This window comes from Bufo bufo, chromosome 10, assembly GCF_905171765.1.
Source record: "Bufo bufo chromosome 10, aBufBuf1.1, whole genome shotgun sequence".
NCBI lineage: Eukaryota > Metazoa > Chordata > Amphibia > Anura > Bufonidae > Bufo > Bufo bufo.
This window is the reverse complement of record NC_053398.1, coordinates 36,260,779-36,281,515: the sequence shown is the minus strand read 5'-3', so window position 1 is coordinate 36,281,515 and position 20,737 is coordinate 36,260,779. Positions and strand designations below refer to the sequence as shown.

Below are 20,737 nucleotides of genomic sequence, written 5' to 3'. Positions count from 1 at the left end.
ATAACATCATTTATGGAGAGGAAACTTTTAAAGAACCAAATAAATAATTTTTTTTCTCCATATTATGTGTGTCAAACCAGTGGATGCATAATATAGACCTGGTTTTGTGTAGTAAGTGTGATAACCATAATCAAGAAGCCATGGCTCTATTCATACTGGTATGTCAGCTGAGATTTTGAGGATTTAGCAGAATCGTCCTCTATAAAGTGATATGGTGGTTACATAAAGTTATTCCAATAAAAAAGAGAAATTGGACGTTATAGATCTATTTTTTAAAAAATACAGAATTTCTGTAAACTGTGTTTCAAAAATTTCTGACAATATTGTCCTATGGCCCCAGGCTTATAGGCATTGTTGGCCCCTGCAAACCATACAGCCTTTAAAATAAAATATTCGCACATTGGGGTTGTACCCTATGGTTGAAAACAAGAGGTCTGCTGCTGGAAAGCCCTATTACCACCTGAACCCCCAACAAAGTGAATACAGGGATGTCGGAAAAACGAAATATCTTAGAGCATCCATTGACACCACGTCGCACAGCATGAGGTCACAGAGCGCGCCTACTTCTTCACGCTGTGTGCAGGTCACAGCATAGTGCGGCACCTGCAGGAGAAGACCAGGGAGCGCTAAATGCAGAGCCTGCACAGGAGTGCTACATTAACCGCTCCCCGGTCCTTCTGGACTAATGAGCACTTCTATAATGAGAGTATTCACCCTATAAGACGCACTAATATTTTTCCCCCACTTTGGGGGATAAAACTGCGATTTATAGCACAAAAAATATGGCATATAAATATAAATATTAATATAAAAATACAATATTAACTACTTCCTGGGGCAGCAACTGTCCATTTTTTTATTTTCTTAACTTTTTTATATTTTCCTCTGTGAAGCTATGTGAAGGCTCATTTTTTTTAAGGGCAATCTGTATTTTCCTTTGATACCATGGGGTGTGTATGAATTTTTTGTTCACTTTTTTTTATGTTTTTGTTGCAAAAAATTGTGAATCGGCCATTATTATTTTTGTAAAATGATGGTGATTTCAATATTTAATTTTTATTTTATACCTTTTTTTTTTTTACACTTATTGTTAGGGGTCTTTATCATGCAATCATCTTATCACTTCTCCCATTCCAGTCTATGAAAGAATTGCTGCCTTCCTATCAAGCATAGGAACTTCACTATGGCAGGCCTCAGAGCCTAGTAGTAGATGTCACCTGCATGTCTGAGTACAGATAATGTAGTAGATGACACCTGCAGTGCTATGTAACACCACAGATAACACAGTGATACTTCTCCTCCATGCCCCGCAAATCCCACTCCTGCGCCGTCCATTTTAGTATTAGGCGCAGTGAGTGAAAAACAGTAGCAGGCGAGCTTCCCAGGTGGAAAAGGACCTGTGGTGACGTGTTATAAGGGAAAATAATAATGATCGGGTCCCCATCCCAATCGTCTCCTAGCAACCATTCGTGAAAATCGCACCGCATCCGCACTTGCTTGCGCATGCTGCGATTTTCACGCAACGCACAAGTGAAAATCACCGCTCATGTGCACAGCCCCATAGAAATGAATAGGTCGGGATTCAGTACGGGTGTAATGCATTCACCTCACGCATTGCACCCGCCCGTGAATCTCGCCCGTGTGAAAGAGGCCTTAGAGTTGCCATGTCAACCCGGGATGCTTACTAGTATAGACATCTGTTAAGATCAACTTAAAACAACAGCAATATATAGCAAAAACAAAGACAATCTTTTCCTTATATAAATACACTCAGATCGTTCCTGTCATTAAAACCCAGAGGGCCCATCGCTCTCGCACTTATGATCCACTTAGCTTCTTTTTGTAATAGGAGGTGATGTCTATCGCCCCCTTGTGGTGGATTTGGTACCAGTTCAATGCCTGCAAACCTGAGGGACTTGGAATCACCTCTATGCTCTCGCCTCACATGTTCTTGGGCAACCGTTCCCTGTCCTGACTAAATTAACATGCTCTCTAAATCTCTCGTACATACATCTAATTGTTTTGCCTATGTAAAAAAACGCCCACATTGGCATAGTACTATATAGACTACGTATGTACTTCTACATGTACTCAATTGTGTCACTTTGTGATGTATGCCCCCAAATTCCAGGGTTTTTCCGTGAAGGTTCTGTTTGCAAAAGGAGCAGGTCTCACATTTATAATTACCTCTCGATCTAGCCAATTCTTACTCTTCTCTTCTACATACCGACTACTCACTAACTTGTCTTTGATAGTATGATTTCTTCTAAAGGATATTAAGGGTCTTTGTTCTACATACTCCGATAAACTGGTCTCATCTTTTAGTATGTCCCATTTATAAAAATTTTTTTTTTTTTACGAGTTCTGCTTCAGGGCTGAATTTAAAGGAGAATGCAAACCTTTATTTTTAACATATTTTTTGATTTTTTAAATAATTCACTCTGTTCATATTCCCATGCTTTCGCCATGGCTCTCTCCAAGATTTTCTCTGGCTAACCCCTATCTAAAAGGCTTACCTTCAGATCTAAGGTTTGTTTACTGTCACCCTCCTCAGTCTTGTTAATCCTCCTTAGGCCTCGTGCACACAAATGTTGTTTTGGTCCGCATCCGTTGCTCCGTTCCGTGGTCCGCAAAAAAAAATAACCTGTCCTATTCTTGTCCATTTGGTTGAGTGCATGTAGCCTTAATCTCACAAATTGTCCATATGGTACTGATTCCTTTACACTATGGGGATGAAAGCTGTCGTAATGCAGTAAGGAGTTGGTCACCGTGGGCTTACGATAGACCTCCGTGACCAGCCCCCCCACCAGTCACCCAGACAGCCACATCCAAAAACTCGAGGGTAGTACCCCCAAAATTGATAGTGAACTTTATATTCATATCATTATTATCGTTCAAATACATAACAAATTCCTCACATGGCAGATGGATTATTGCCATATGGGAGGAGTGTCATTGGTTATTGGAATGAACCACACAAATCATTTCCCCCAACTTGACCCAAATTCATCATAGCTAATAGGTCCTTTTAGAGAAATAATTACGGTAGTCTGAGTCGTTATTGCAATTGTTTATAGTTGGAACTACAACAGTATTACCAGACAAATCGCTCCACCAAATGGACCCAAATTTATCATTCCTAGCTAACATGTTCTGTTACCGAAAATTTTATTCTGTGCCACTCTGATAGCACAAATTTGTGCAGTGCAATGTAATTTTAGACCATGTAGATCCCTCCTTAGGGTCTGGGATCCCTCCACACTATAAACTTAAAGGGGTCGTCCGGGTGCAGAGCTGAACCAGGACATAGCCCTTTCTTCACCCATTCAGCCCATAAGAGTGGAGCTACAAGAAAATTTTGACTAGAACATTCAGAATCACAGGTGCATATCCATCAAGCAAACATGATTGATAAAAAAGAAAATAGCTGCACACCATTATTGCAACGTGCCAGTCCGCAGGGGTAGAACGCGCAAGGTTCACGGTGGGCCAAAGTGTACAAACAGTTCATTGGTTACTCACGGTTTAGCAGACGCCTCCCTGGGCCAGCAGTGCAGTGAAGGGGAGTTTCTGAGTGCTTGGGCTTCTGAGTGCTTGTGCGGCTGGGCCATTGACTTGGGTAGTGTCGTGACGCCAGCACCTTGATGGTGCAAAATGTTGAGAATGGTGGTGGTATGAAGTTAGAAGAACGAGGCAGGTTTAAATCCAACTGAGAGCTTTACTATAACCAGGTTCTTGATAACAGTTTACATTCAGTAATAAAGCAGTCTCTGATACACATGCAAGTTGGATGTGATTAATCCCAGTAACAGGCTGTGCTGGTGGTAATGTGTCAGGCTAGGGTAGTTAGTTATGTACTCACTGATATTCAGCTCTTTGACTGGTTCTGTTTTCTCCAGCTCTTTAATGGTGAGGCTGCCGGAAGCTAATAGGTCCTTCACCTTGAATCCAAAGGTCCTTAAAGCCTGATAAAATGGCTGTTATCCTTTGTGTCTTTATCCACTCTTTTTCCCTTGAATTGGCTTCCATTAAATACAGCTAGCAGCTGCACTCCAACTCCTACTCTTCCTCTCAACTGACTAACTAGGCCTGAAAACTGAGGTATATATATCCTAGTGCTATCCCCATCCAGTGGTGAAATGTATGTACTGTACCTTACCAGCCTGTTAACAGGGATTAAGAAGCAAATATATGCAGTATACAATACAACAACTTGGCAGTCCCCACGTTCACTTGTGGGACACTGCATAACCCCCTAGTTTAATCTGTTTTGCCCTCGACACATTTTTGACTCAATGTTTTCGTCCTGAAATACATAAAAACAGAGAAAGCATGCATGCATAGAAAACAAAACCATAACCCCATTCTCGTACTTCTTTGACTGCAAGAGAAATGGGTTAGGCACAAATATCTCAGGCAACATCAAAATGTGACAGTAGGTGACAAGAGGACATAGTTTTCCTTTGAAGACTGGTGTTCTGGGGCACTGACCTGGCACAGCGAACAGTCAAAACCAGGATAGTCCATAATGAGACCCAACAACAATCTTACCGGAGGCTCACAGGGCATGAGTCCATTCCCTGAGCAAAATGTCAATAGTGGAATATCACGGAGGCTCAGGTACATTAACCCCTTAGGGAGCCATGACGTACCGGTACGGCATGGATCCCGAGTCCTTAAAGGGACACTGACAGGCCCAAAAAGCATATTTAGGTATATATATGACAGTACAGGTCTTATAAGTGTATTAGAATCATCTAAGTATCCCCCCTGTCCACCTTATAAATACAGTAAAATGAAGTTTTATAACCTGCTTGAATCGTGTTCAATCTGCCCAAGGGGCGGCGTTTCATCTCCACTTGCGCCCAGCCAGCCTCTCCCCAACTGCCGTTTGAAGCGCCACCCAGCTCATCAATATTCACTTCGCTGGGCGGCTACTAGTGTCCCCGACGTAAGATCCGGCGCATGCGCAATTAACCCCTTTTGAGATATAACAGAGCAGCGCTCTGAAGCGCTGCTATGAACTGTGCCCGACGCATGCGCATAAAGCAGAGGCTGCATCGGCCTCTGAGAATCAGACTGTGCGCAGGCGCGATGTGATCCCGGCCAGTGAGGGTGCCGGGCGCATGCGCTGAAGATGAGCCGGGGGCCGATGCCCATAGTATTGTATTGGGCATGCGCCGGATCTTGCGTCGGGGACACTAGTAGCCGCCCAGCGAAGTGAATATTGATGAGCTGGGCGGCACTTCAAACGGCAGTTGGGGAGAGGCTGACTGGGCGCAAGTGGAGATGAAACGCCGCCCCTTGGGCAGATTGAACACGATTCAAGCAGGTTATAAAACTTCATTTTACTGTATTTATAAGGTGGACAGGGGGGATACTTAGATGATTCTAATACACTTTATAAGACCTGTACTGTCATATATATATACCTAAATATGCTTTTTGGGCCTGTCAGTGTCCCTTTAAGGACCCATGACGTACCGGTACGTCATGTATAGTTCCGATCACCGCCGCCCGGCGGGCGGTGATCGGAACCTGATTCCTGCTCAAATCATTGAGCAGGCACCTAGGCTAAATGCCCGGGGGGGTCTCGTAACCCCCCCGTGTCCGCGATCGCCGCAAACCGCAGGTCAATTCAGACCTGCGGTTTGCGGCTTTTTATTGTGCGGCGGCGGCTGGCGGAGGTGCCATCGGGTCCCCATGGGGCTGTGGGGGGGACCCGATGGCATGGAAGGCAGCGCGATGTCTAAGGAAGGCATTGCGCTGCCTTCCAGTGAAGAGCCTGTGAGATCCAGCCCCCTGGATCTCACAGGCCGGAAGCTGTATGAGTAATACACACAGTATTACTCATACAGCCAATGCATTCCAATACAGAAGTATTGGAATGCATTGTAAAGGATTATACCCCCAAAAGTTCAAGTCCCAAAGTGGGATAAAAAAATTAAGTGAAAAAAGAAGTTGAAAAAATAAAGTTTTCCCCCCAAAAAATTAAGTTTCAAGAAAAAATAAACAAAAACGTCATTTTCCCCAAATAAAGTAAAAAAAATTGGTAAGAAATAGGGGGGGGAAAAAGTATACATATTAGGTATCGACGCGTCCGTATCGACCGGCTCTATAAAAATATCACATAACCTAACCCCTCAGATGAACACCGTAAAAAAATTAAAATAAAAACTGTGCTAAATAAACCATTTTTTGTCACCTTACATCACAAAAAGTGTAATAGCAAGCGATCAAAAAGTCACATGCACCCCAAAATAGTGCCAATAAAACCGTCATCTCATCCCGCAAAAATCATACCCTACCCAAGGTAATCGCCCAAAAAATGAAAAAATTATGGCTCTCAGACGATGGAAACACTAAAACATGATTTTTTTTGCTTCAAAAATGAAATCATTGTGTAAAACTTACATAAATAAAAAAAAAGTATACATATTAGGTATAGCCGCATCTGTGACAACCTGGTCTATAAAAATATCACATGATCTAACCTATCAGATGAATGTTGTAAATAACAAAAAATAAAAACGGTGCCAAAACAGCTATTTCTTGTTATCTTGCCTCACAAAAAGTATAATATAGAGCAACCAAAAATCATATGTACCCTAAACTAGTACCCACAATACTGCCACCCTATCCCGTAGTTTCTAAAATGGGGCCACTTTTTTGGAGTTTCTACTCTAGGGGTGCATCAGGGGGCTTCAAATGGGACATGGTGTCAAAAACCGTATGGCATTACGGGAATTTTACAAACGTCGTTAACCCTTTAGGTGTTCCACAAGAATTAATGGAAAATAGAGATACAATTTCAAAATTTCACTTTTTTGGCAGATTTTCCATTTTAATAATTTTTTTCCGGTCATACGGCAGGGCGCAGAAGGAAATTCTGCGCCCTGCCATGTGACCAGAATATTTTTTTTTAAATGGAAAATCTGCCAAAAAAGTGAAATTTTGAAATTGTATCTCTATTTTCCATTAATTCTTGTGGAACACCTAAAGGGTTAACGACGCTATGGGTTAGGGTGATGCTGGGGAATTTTACTTAATCGAAGGGTCCATTCACACGTCGGTAGTTCTGGGTCTGTATCATTCATTTCAATAGGGGCCGCAAAAGATGCGGACAGTTACGTTCCGCGGCCCCGCAAAAAATATTGAGCATGTCCTATTCTAGACATTTCTAGCCATGTGTGGTCCGCAAAATGTGGAAAGCTCATGGACAGCATCCGTGTTTTGCGGATCCACAATTTGTGGACCGCAAAGCACTCACGGACGTGTGAATGGACCCTTAATATGTATGGCACTCTTACAGGAGCTCCAGATGCCCTGCTCCCTATTTGCCTCTGCCTGCCACGAGAGGGAGCTCCCAACATAGGGATTTATAGGCTCCAACTGACCGTCCTTATGTCCGTTCTGCAAAGAGATAAAACATGTCCTATACCAGGCGGCAAATTCCGGACCACAGACCTATTGAAGTCAATGGGTTAAAAAAAACAGTGGGTGCAACAAGGACATCACATGGACGTCATCCCTATTTTGCAGGTCCGCATTTTGGCGTGTGAATGCCCCCTATATCAAAGGCACCCCATATAATACCAGCTCCAGGGAGTTCTCCAAGGGATGAAAGAATATGCCCTCCATTCACTGCATGGTCCAGAGACAGGGTAAGAATTGCCAATGTGAACTGAGAGTACTACAACCACCAGTATAGCCACAAGCACCCCTCCCATCTTCCTTGCCTCCCCTGTGGGTCAATGTAATGGCAAATACAATGGATCTCCCTGCTCTTTAGGGACCAACTTAGTCACCTGTTGGTGCTGCATGTAAGGGGGTATGCATGGTTCTCGCCTCTAGGATGGCATAAGAAATCAGTTTTTACTGGACTCCGGGGCCTGGGATGTAGGTGTACGTGATGTTATCATTGCGCCACCCAGGGCCGTTTGAAGGAATTTGGGGGCCCCAAGCAAAATAGACATGGAGGCCCCCCCCTCCAGGCCCTCCCCACCTTACGCACGCAAAGCCTACAGGAACCACAGTATAGCCATACAGTTTAAGTTCACCCACAGATCCCCCCCTAAACAGTGCCATCCACAGATCCCCCCTAAACAGTGCCATCCACAGATCCCCCCCCTCATAACAGTGCCATCCACAGATCCCCCCCTAAACAGTGCAATCCATAGATCCCCCCCTAAACAGTGCCATCCACAGATCCCCCCCCCTCATAACAGTGCCATACACAGATCCCCCCCTAAACAGTGCCATCCACAGATCCCCCTCCACGCCGCTCACAGCAGTATAATTATAAACTAATCAGTAACTACTTTAACTTTAATCATTGCTCATTGCTGAGCTCTTTACTTGGATTTTTTTGATATCTTACTCTGTAGGCTCCTCCGGTAACAGCAAGCAGTGCGGGGGGCGGCGCTCACTCACTGACGTCACGCGCCTGCGCCGCCTAGTGGGAGGAGCAGGCGCGTGACATCAGTGAGTGAGCGCCGCCCCCCGCACTGCCTGCTGTTACCGGAGGAGCCTACAGAGTAAGATATCAAAAAAATCCAAGTAAAGAGCTCAGCAATGAGCAATGATTAAAGTTAAAGTAGTTACTGATTAGTTTATAAATATACTGCTGTGAGCGGCGTGGCCCTGTATATTCTAACCCCCAGGCAAGCGTCCCTGTCACCATGGGAACGCCTGGGGGTTAGAATATACCATCGGATTTGAGTTCTTACAATCTCACTGAGCTCGTGAAAACTCAGATCCGATGGTATATTCTTAGAATATACTATCGGATCTTCTGAGTTCTCAGTGGCCTGGCTGGAGCCTCTCAGCCTCTGTGTCGGCCGGGCCCTGCGTGCACCCTGCTCCAGTCCTGACTCCTCCCCAGCCAGGCCCGAGCCTCGGACCGCCCGCGTCCCGCCCACTAAACTAGTCTAGTGTAGTGGGCGGGTGGTCCGCGGCTCGGGCCTGGCTGCCTGTGTGTAGTGTGTGTGGAAATTAAAAAAAAAAAAACGGCTCTGCTTGGGGCCCCGGGCCAGCTCGGGGCCCCAAGCAATTGCTTGTTTTGCCTGTCTGTTAGCGACGGGCCTGGCGCCACCTAGAGGTAGCAATGATGTAATTGCAACCGGCTACTCATCACGCCTCGTTCCAAATGCAGCCCTGCTGGTCTCTCATAACACAAACTTAAAGGGGTTATCCCATGGATAATGTAAGAAATGAAGATCAGATCTCCTTCTAACAAAGCTAGAACCAGCCCTGTGCCTCACATGGATCCAGAGATCTCCCCATTTATTGGTCTGCTAGGTTTATATCAAGCAGCGCAGGGGCGTGTCCTTTCAAAGAGGGTGTGTCCTTTCTGCTGTTGAGGGACAGAACTGAGCATATGCAGTCCACCTTAGTGAGCTGGACAAAGAATTTTGAAAAAGAGCAAACAGAAGGTGGCGCTATACAGATAGATTTCAGTGAAGACATTTTTAATTACATGCGATTGCAAAAGTATTCAGATCCAGGTGCTGGTTTGAAAAATGTAAAATATTTTTTACTTACAATAGGGCAACAGAGAAGGCCTAAACATACCTTCCAACCTTTTGGAGGGTTAAAGAGGGATGCTTATGGTTTATTGTGTGAAAGTCCATTTTTCATGTATCTACAGTCGTGGCCAAAAGTTTTGAGAATGACATAAATATTGGAAATTGGAAAAGTTGCTGCTTAAAGGGAACCTGTCACCTCAAAATCGCATATAAAACTGCCAGCATTACCTTATAGTAGCCCCCAGTCTGTTATTAATGATGTGTTTGATCCGGTAATCTGATGCTCCATACATGCCAAAAACGATGTTTTAATCGCCGTCAGCGCTATCTCGCCGGTCAGTTTGAAGTCAAGGGGGCAGCGGCCTCCTTGCTGCAAGTCAAGATAAGCACGCCCCCTAACCGTCCCCTCTTCTGTGTGATTGACATCCTGCAGTGCGGCCAGGGATCGCATTAGTCTCACGCATGCGCGGTGCGCTCCTTGTTACTGCGCGATCCCGGCTCCCGCAGTTAGCCGGGTTTCATCAGCACACCGCGCATGCGCGAGACTAATGCGATTCCCGGCCGCACTGCAGGATGTCAATCACACAGAAGAGGGGACGGTTAAGGGGCGTGCTTATCTTGACTTGCAGCAAGGAGGCCGCTGCCCCCTTGACTTCAAACTGACCGGCGAGATAGCGCTGACGGCGATTAAAACATCGTTTTTGGCATGTATGGAGCATCAGATTACCGGATCAAACACATCATTAATAACAGACTGGGGGCTACTATAAGGTAATGCTGGCAGTTTTATATGCGATTTTGAGGTGACAGGTTCCCTTTAAATTTTTAGAATAGCAATTTGCATATACTCCAGAATGTTATGAAGAGTGATTAGATGAATTGCATAGTCCTTCTTTGCCATGAAAATTAACTTAATCCCAAAAAAACCTTTCCACTGCATTTCATTGCTGCCATTAAAGGACCTGCTGAGATCATTTTAGTAATCGTCTTGTTAACTCAGGTGAGAATGCTGACGAGCACAAGGCTGGAGATCATTATGTCAGGCTGATTGGGTTAAAATGGCAGACTTGACATGTTAAAAGGAGGGTGATGCTTGAAATCATTGTTCTTCCATTGTTAACCATGGTGACCTGCAAAGAAACGCGTGCAGCCATCATTGCGTTGCATAAAAATGGCTTTACAGGCAAGGATATTGTGGCTACTAAGATTGCACCTCAATCAACAATTTATAGGATCATCAAGAACTTCAAGGAAAGAGGTTCAATTCTTGTTAAGAAGGCTTCAGGGCATCCAAGAAAGTACAGCAAGCGCCAGGATCGTCTCCTAAAGAGGATTCAGCTGCGGGATCGGAGTGCCACCAGTGCAGAGCTTGCTCAGGAATGGCAGCAGGCAGGTGTGAGCGCATCTGCACGCACAGTGAGGGGAAGACTTTTGGAAGATGGCCTGGTGTCAAGAAGGGCAGCAAAGAAGCCACTTCTCTCCAAAAAAAAAAAGTCATATTCTCCGATGAAGCCTCTTTCCGATTGTTTGGGGCATCTGGAAAAAGGCTTGTCCGGAGAAGAAAAGGTGAGCGCTACCATCAGTCCTGTGTCATGCCAACAGTAAAGCATCCTGAGACCATTCATGTGTGGGGTTGCTTCTCATCCAAGGGAGTGGGCTCACTCACAATTTTGCCCAAAAACACAGCAATGAATAAAGAATGGGACCAAAACACCCTCCAACAGCAACTTCTTCCAACAATTGACATTTTGGGTCCATGGCCTGGAAACTCCCCAGATCTTAATCCAATTGAGAACTTGTGGTCAATCCTCAAGAGGCGGGTGGACAAACAAAAACCCACTAATTCTGACAAACTCCAAGAAGTGATTATGAAAGAATGGGTTGCTATCAGTCAGGAATTGGCCCAGAAGTTGATTGAGAGCATGCCCAGTCGAATTGCAGAGGTCCTGAAAAAGAAGGGCCAACACTGCAAATACTGACTCTTTGCATAAATGTCATGTAATTGTCGATAAAAGCCTTTGAAACGTATGAAGTGCGTGTAATTATATTTCACTACATCACAGAAACAACTGAAACAAAGATCTAAAAGCAGTTTAGCAGCAAACTTTGTGAAAACTAATATTTGTGTCATTCTCAAAACTTTTGGCCACGACTGTATACACTTTAGGCTACTTTCACACTAGCGTTCGGAGCGGATCCGTCTGATGTTTCATCAGACGGATCCGCTCCGATAATGCAGACGTTCGCATCCGTTCAGAACGGATGCGTCTGCATTAAAACTTAGAAAATTTTCTAAGTGTGAAAGTAGCCTGAGCGGATCCGTTCAGACTTTACATTGAAAGTCAATGGGGAACGGATCCGTTTGAAGATTGAGCCATATTGTGTCATTTTCAAGCGGATCCGTCCCCATTGACTTACATTGTAAGTCTGGACGGATCCGCTCGCCTCCGCACGGCCAGGCGGACAACCGAACGCTGCAAGCAGCGTTCAGGTGTCCGCTCACTGAGCGGAGCGGAGGCTGAGCGCTGGCAGGCGGATGCATTCTCAGCGGATCCGCCTCCATTGAGAATGCATTGGGGCCAGACGGATGCGTTCGGGACCGCTCGTGAGCCCCTTCAAACGGTGCGCACGAGCGGACACCCGAACGCTAGTGTGAAAGTAGCCTTAATAGTTTTCTTAGTGCACAATAGGGCAAAAAATAATCTGAATACAAAAATGTCTAAAATCCAAATTGCATCAAATAATGAAATAATATACAAGACGGGCTATAATATGCAGAGTGGAACCAGACCAACACTTTCTGGATCAATCAAATCTATACCTTAGATCAGGGATGCCCAACCTGCGGCCCTCCAGCTGTTATAAAACTATAGGGCCTCTTTCACACACGGGCGGGATTTCCGCGAGGATGCAATGCGTGAGTTGAATCCGGACCCATTCATTTCAATGGGGCTGTGCAGATGAGCGGTGATTTTCACGCATCACTTGTGCGTTGCGTGAAAATCGCAGCATGCTCTATATTGTGCGTTTTTCACGCAACGCAGGCCCCATAGAAGTGAATGGGGCTGCGTGAAAATCGCGAGCAATTGCGGATGCAGTGCGATTTTCACGCACGGTTGCTAGGAGATGATCGGGATGGGGACCCGATCATTATTATTTTCCCTTATAACATGGTTATAAGGGGAAATAATAGCATTCTGAATACGGAATGCTTAGTAAAATAGGGATAGAGGGGTTAAAAAATAAAATAAAAAATAATTTAACTCGCCTCATCCACTTGTTTGCGCAGCCCGGCTTCTCTTCTGTCTTCTTCTTTGATGACCAGGAGGAAAAGGACCTGTGGTGACATCACTGCGCTCGTCACATGGTCCGTCACATGATCCATCACCATGTTATAAGGGAAAATAATAAAATCTACACAACACCTAACCCAAACCTGAACTTCTGTGAAGAAGTCCGGGTTCGAGTTTGGGTACCAAACATGACGATTTTTCTCACGCGCGTGCAAAACGCTTTTCACTCGCGCGGAAAAATCGCACATTTTCCTGCGACGCACCCGCATCTTAGCTGGCCCTCACACGCGACGCCCGTGTGACAGAGGCCTAACTCCCAGTATGCTTGGACAGCCTACAGCTGTTAGGGCATGCTAGGAATTGAAGTTTTGCAACAGCTGGAGGGCCGCAGGTTGGGCATCCCCGCCTTAGATAAAAAAAAGAGGGACATTTAAAGGGGTATTCCCATTTCAGACAATAGGGCATATCGCTATGATATGTCCCTATTGTACGATAGGTGCGGACCTGCACCTATCTCATAAAAGCAGCCGGCAAAGTCCCAGAGGGCGCACTGCGCATGTGCAGCCCTCCATTCATTTCTATGGGGCCGCCGAAAATAGCCGAGCGCTGGTTCAGCTATTTCCATCGGCCCCATAGATATGAATAGAAGCCGTGGCTGCGCAAGCGTGGTGTGTTCCCATTCACTACTATGAGGAGAGCGCTTGGCGGTGGCCTAACCTGGTGAAACCCGGGGTCCTCCAGCCACCACCTTCCCCGCTCCGTTCTCAATATAGAGACCCGCACCTATCAGACAATGGGGACATATCCTAGCGATTTGCCCCCATTGTCTCAGATGGGAATACCCCTTTAAGTAGAAAAGAGGGACTTGGGTCCAAAACAGGGACACTTGGGAGCGGAGGTCTGCCTAAAGTAAATAAGCACCCGTCCTATCTGTGGAGGACAGGGACTGCACACCTCTGGGATTTTACATTACAGTTTTTACGTCACCACATGGGGTTAACTAGTGACGTCAGTGAGGAGAAGTTGCTGGGAGCCAATCAGAGCCCGGCGCTGCTGACAATCCCCCTGACGTGCACCTGCCGTGTGAGAGATCCGGGCAGCAGAGCAGAGCGCCGCACCGCAGCATGCAGAACGGAGACGTCGTGAGGCAGCGGCCCCCCCGGGTCATCCAGATCTCCCGCACCGCGGCCTTCAGTGCCTGCCACCGGCTGCACTGGTGAGTGGGCTGTGTGGCATCACCGCGATGTGTCCTCGGCCAGCAGGACCAACCCTACTTACTGCATTGGACGAGCCCGTACTACAGGATGTTATCATTACAGGAGCAGTGGTGTGACATGGCATTATTTATCACACTGCAATAGGACATGTAATGCTGCTCAAGTGATATAATGTGACCCAATAAACTAAATAATAATATACCAGATATTACATTATATCAATATAGTACAGTGCACTGTGTTATATAATAGCATTTTGGACCACACTGTATTAATTATAGCATATAATAGTACTTTGCCAGCCGTTACATTATAGCATTATTATAATAGGGTATTGCACTAAATATTACAGCATGGCAGTATTATATTTCATAGCATTATAATAGTATATTGCATTAAATGATATTATAGCAGTATTATATTGCATTATTATAATAGTATGTTATAGCATTATTATATTATATTGCATTATTATAATAGTATGTTATAGCATTATTATATTATATTGCATTAAATGATATTGCAGCATAGTAGTGTTATGTTTCATAAAATATTATAGCATTATTATTCCACACTATGCAGTGATCTACTGTAATATGATATAGAGCAGTGGTATAATATGGAATGCAATGTAAAGCTGCTATATATTCTATTTGTAATATACAATAATGTAATATCTAATAGATAATTTTCTAGATATTACATTGTATTAGAAAATATTATAATACAGTGCCTTGCATTATGGTATGTAACAGTATATAAATATTACACTGCATTATCTATTGTAGCAGTTTTATACTACACAGTATATTATAATAGTTGCATTAGTGATATCAATTATAATCTTTTATATTTTATAATAATACTAGCTGATGACCTGGCGTTGCTGGGGTATTTATTCATTGCAATTTTATATTAAATAGCAGTGACTTTCACAATGGCCGCCCCTTTACCGGTGACCACCCCTTTAACAGTGACTTTCACAGTGGCCGGTCCTTTAACGGTGACCACCGTCCTTTCAATAGTGGCCCCTGCCCCCCATGCATGTAGCAGTGTAGTTGTGCCGTCATATGACTGAATATTTCAGGTCCTGCGAACTGCTAAAACCTGTGATCAGTTGTTATGGCAACTTGGAGTAGGACCTGCGAGCTTCTATTGGCGGATAAGGGACATGTGACCGTGTGTATGGCAGTTAGGATTTAAGTGAAAGGCTGGCAGGCTTGTATTGGCTAATATATATATATATATATATATATATATATATATATATATATATATATATATATATATATATATATATACTGCTCAAAAAAATAAAGGGAACACAAAAAAAAAACACATCCTAGATTTGAATTAATTTAATATTCTTCTGAAATACTTTGTTCTTTACATAGTTGAATGTGCTGACAACAAAATCACACAAAAATTTAAAAATGGAAATCAAATTTTTCAACCCATGGAGGTCTGGATTTGGAGTCACACTCAAAATTAAAGTGGAAAAACACACTACAGGCTGATCCAACTTTGATGTAATGTCCTTAAAACAAGTCAAAATGAGGCTCAGTAGTGTGTGTGGCCTCCACGTGCCTGTATGACCTCCCTACAACGCCTGTGCATGCTCCTGATGAGGTGGCGGACGGTCTCCTGAGGGATCTCCTCCCAGACCTGGACTAAAGCATCTGCCAACTCCTGGACAGTCTGTGGTGCAACGTGACGTTGGTGGATAGAGCGAGACATGATGTCCCAGATATGCTCAATTGGATTAAGGTCTGGGAAAAGGGCGGGCCGGTCAATAGCATCAATGCCTTCGTCTTGCAGGAACTGCTGACACACTCCAGCCACATGAGGTCTAGCATTGTCTTGCATTAGGAGGAACCCAGGGCCAACCGCACCAGCATATGGTCTGACAAGGGGTCTGAGGTACCTATCTCGGTACCTAATGGCAGTCAGGCTACCTCTGGCGAGCACATGGAGGGCTGTGCGGCCCTCCAAAGAAATGCCACCCCACGCCATTACTGACCCAATGCCAAACCGGTCATGCTGGAGGATGTTGCAGGCAGCAGAATGTTCTCCACGCCGTCTCCAGACTCTGTCACGTCTGTCACATGTGCTCAGTGTGAACCTGCTTTCATCTGTGAAGAGCACAGGGCTCCAGTGGCGAATTTGCCAATCTTGGTGTTCTCTGGCAAATGCCAAACATCCTGCACGGTGTTGGGCTGTAAGCACAACCCCCACCTGTGGACGTCGGGCCCTCATATCACCCTCATGGAGTCTGTTTCTGACCGTTTGAGCAGACACATGCACATTTGTGGCCTGCTGGAGGTCATTTTGCAGGGCTCTGGCAGTGCTCCTCCTGTTCCTCCTTGCACAAAGGCGGAGGTAGCGGTCCTGCTGCTGGGTTGTTGCCCTCCTACGGCCTCCTCCACGTCTCCTGATGTACTGGCCTGTCTCCTGGTAGCGCCTCTATGCTCTAGACACTACGCTGACAGACACAGCAAACCTTCTTGCCACAGCTCGCATTGATGTGCCATCCTGGATAAGCTGCACTACCTGAGCCACTTGTGTGGGTTGTAGACTCCGTCTCATGCTACCACTAGAGTGAAAGCACCGCCAGCATTCAAAAGTGACCAAAACATCAGCCAGGAAGCATAGGAACTGAGAAGTGCAGAACCACTCCTTTATTGGGGGTGTATTGCTAATTGCCTATAATTTCCACCTGTTGTCTATCCCATTTGCACAACAGCATGTGAAATTGATTGTCACTCAGTGTTGCTTCCTAAGTGGACAGTTTGATTTCACAGAAGTGTGATTGACTTGGAGTTACATTGTGTTGTTTAAGTGTTCCCTTTATTTTTTTGAGCAGTGTATATATATATATATATATATATATATATATTAGATTGCACTACAGTATATTATAGTATAGTAGCATTACATTGCATTATTATATTGCACTGTATAGTGGTAGATTAAGGGGATTATTCAAGAATTAAAAAGACCCCAGAGAGTTACTGACCTGTGTTGGGATTCACACTTACCTGGTCTCCACCACAGCGGTTCCGGCTCCATTGCTCCCCGGGCATCTCTGCAGCTCCGCGATGCTCAGCCATCAACATCCTGTTAACGAGTGCCCATAACTGCTGCAGTCAATCATTGGCTGCAGAGGTGACCTGTCACCCATTGGGGAATGTTGACACAGTGACGTGCTGCATGGGTAATAGGTCACCTCTGAGGCCAGTGATTGGCTGCAGCAGTCATGTGGCGCCCTTTAACAGGATGGTGATGCCAGAGTGTCACGGAGCTGCAGAGACAGCCGAGGAGCAATGGAGCCGAAACCCAGCGACGGGGACCAGGTCAATATGAACTCCACCACAAGTCCTGGATAACCCCTTTACTATTAAATGATGTGTAAGGCTAGCTGTTTCCATTGTTCTACAGAAATGCCAGATCCGGCACAAAACTGAAACTAAGGCCGAATGCACGCGGCCGTGTTCCGCGGCCGAGAGCGGTCCGTGGTATGCCGGGCTGGATTCCTGTTCAGAGCAGGAGCGCACGGTGTCATTGGTTGCTATGACGCCATGCGCTTCATGCCGCCGCTGCTGTACAGTAATACACTCGTATAGTGTATTACTGTAGTGCAGCGGCGGCATGAAGCGCACGGCGTCATAGCAACCAATGACACCGTGCGCTCCTGCTGTGAGCAGGAATCCCGGCCGGGTTACCACGGACCGCTCTCGGCCACGGAACACGGCCGTGTGCATTCGGCCTTAGAGTGATGGATGGTCCTGATTGATTTTAAAAGGGGTTTTCTGACTGTATTATACTGAAGACCTATGCTCAGGACAGTATCGGTGGCACCCAGGACCCCCTCTGATCAGCTGTTTGAGGAGGCCACAGCCTTAGCACAGCTTTTCCTAGGCCAGTGATGTCACGTTCATCGGTCACATGGCCTAGGCGCAGCTCAAAATAAATGTGGCTGAGCTGCAATACCAAGCACAGCCACTATACAATGTACGGCGCTGTGCTTAATAAGCTGTGAGGAGGCAGCGGCCCTCACCGGAGTGCTGTGGCCTCCTAAAACAGCTATTCAGCAGGGTCCCTGGTGTCGGATCCCCTTCCTCAATCACGTACTAGGTCAGTTAGAAGACCACTTTAATGGGGTCCATTGAGTTTGTCTTAGGGCATCCGGCCAAACAAGTGCACTATTCTGCTTCTATTTTGATGCATATGAGACCAAGCCCCATTATTAGGGTGCATTTACACGACCGTAAGTGTTTTGCGGTCCGCAAATTGCGGATACCAGCCGTGTGTGTTTTCCACGTTTTGCGGACCGCACATGTCCCGTGCTATATAGAAAACGCCTATTCTTGTCCAGGACTGAACAACGGATGCAGACAGCACACAGTGTGCTGTCCACATCTTTTGCGTCCCTATTGAAATGAATGGATCCGCACCCGTTCCGCAAAATTGCGGAGCGGATGCAGACCCAGAATTACGGTCATGTGAATGCGCCCTTAGGTTGTTTCAGGAACTGTTCCTTTCATGTGACTGGTGCAAAGTAAAACTGGCTTAGTTGCCCATAACAACCAATCAGATTCCACCTTTCATCTTTCAGAGTTCCTTTGGAAAATGAAAGGTGGGATCTGATTGGTTGCTATGGACAACTAAACCAGTTCTACTTTACACCAGTTTGATAAATCTCCCCCAGTGACTGACAGAACAGTGTCCATATGATTAAATTGCTGGAGAGTGCAGCTCCTCTTGTGGATTGGGTCTGGCTCTATTTTGGATCTTGTTAATTAGATTAGTCCATTATTTTAGGTTAGACATTATTGGGGGAGATTTATCAAAATTGATGTAAAGGAAAACTAAAGCAACCAATCAGATTCCACCTTATAGTTTTCAGAGCGCCTTTGGAATATAAAAGGTGAAATCTGATTGGTTGCTATGGGCAATTGAGCCAGTTCTGCTTTACACCAGTTTAATAATTCTCTCTCTTATTATCTTAAAGGGGATGTTCAGCTTTCAAACCCCCCTTCCCCTGGCCTGAGTCCACCAGAGCAACAGCTGCTTTATTAGGCAGCTCTCTGTTTGGATAACAGGGGTCCTGAGTGGACAAAATAGGGCATCTAGAAAGGTGTTGTAGCTGCCACAGACAGAAGAAATGTACCCTTACATGGCATCTATTGAAGTTCTTTAGAGTAGAAATTGCCTTTTGCTATAATTTGGAGACAGGGCTGGCCTTAGGTGTTCAGGCGCCCTGTGCGAGCTAATCTTGTGCCCCCCCCCCTTCCCAAGTGCAAACAAGTACAATCATATCCAGTGTCACCCAGAGCCAGTCCCCTGCCCCCCCTTAATCATACCCTGTCACCTTTGCTTAGTCCCCTGCCCTTCTTAATCATACCCAGTGTCACCCTTACCCAGTCCCCTGCCCCCTCAATTAGACAGGGGACTGGCTTTGGTTGACACTGGGTATGATTAAGGGGGGCAGGGGGGCAGGGGACTTGGTAAAGGTGACAGGGTATGATTAAGGGGGGCAGGGGACTGGCTCTGGGTGACACTGGGTATGATTAAGGGGGGCAGGGGGCTGGGCAAAGGTGACAAAGTATGATTAAGAAGGGCAGGAGACTGGCTATGGGTGACACTGGGTATGATTAAGGGCCTTATAATGTGCCTGTAAAAGAGGGACCCCCATAATGCCCCCCAATAATGTGCCAGTAAGTGTCCCCATAGATGCCCCCCTATCATGTGCCAGTATCAAGTGCCTCTCTCCTCCCCCCCACATGTCCCAGTATCATAGTGCCAACCCCCCCATGTGCAAGTATCAAGTGCCAAACCCCCCAATGTGCCAGTATCAAGTGCCTCTCTCCTCCCCCCCATGTCCCAGTATCATAGTGCCATCTCGAGCCCCCCCCCAAAAGTGCCAGTATCAAGTGCCTCTCCCCCCCCCCCCCCCATGTCCCAGTATCATAGTGCCATCTTCCCCCTCAAAAGTGCCAGTATCAAGTGCCTCTCTCCTCCCCCCTATGTGCCGGTATCAGGTGCCACCATCCTCCCCCATGTGCCAGTATCAAGTGCCTCCCGCTCCCCTCATGTGGCAGTAACAGTCGGGTATTTAAAAAAAACATTTATACTTACCTCCATGTCAGCGATGTGATGCAGGCCTCTTACGGCCTGTGTCCCAGTGCTGTTTGTCCATATATGGAGTCAGTGCTTGTGTATTTCAGAAAAGTTTCTGCAGGGACTCGAACCCACGACCTTCTGTATCAGAGGTAAGGCACTTAAACACACAGCTATAAGAGCTGCATAGCCACTGACTGAAGAAATATGAGACTTCTACTGTAGACTTGTTTAAAGCTTTAATAGCTAGTGTAAATCCATACACATGACAGCTGCCCCAGCGCACTCAGCTCTGCTATATCTCTATATATGACAGCTGCCCCAGCACACCCAGCTCTGCTACATCTATACACATAACAGCTGCCCCAGCACACCCAGCTCTACTACATCTATAACACATGACAGCTGCCCCAGCGCACTCAGCTCTGCTATATCTCTATATATGATAGCTGCCCCAGCACTGCTACATCTATACACATGACAGCTGCCCCTGCACACCCAGCTCTGCTACATCTATACACATGACAGCTGCCCCAGCACACTCCGCTCTGCTATATCTATATAAATATATCTACTGTAT

The 20,737-nt window shown here is 45.8% G+C and overlaps 1 protein-coding gene across 1 annotated transcript in view; it reads left to right on the top strand.

Annotated features, from left to right (window-relative positions):
• The first annotated feature begins 13,944 nt into the window (after positions 1–13,944).
• The window catches only part of PTS (6-pyruvoyltetrahydropterin synthase), a 30,885-nt gene continuing 24,092 nt past the window's right edge, over positions 13,945–20,737 (top strand). Inside the window, exon 1 of the mRNA XM_040409403.1 lies at positions 13,945–14,036. Within this exon, the coding sequence (XP_040265337.1) occupies positions 13,945–14,036 (92 nt within the window). The remainder of the gene's footprint in view (positions 14,037–20,737) is intronic.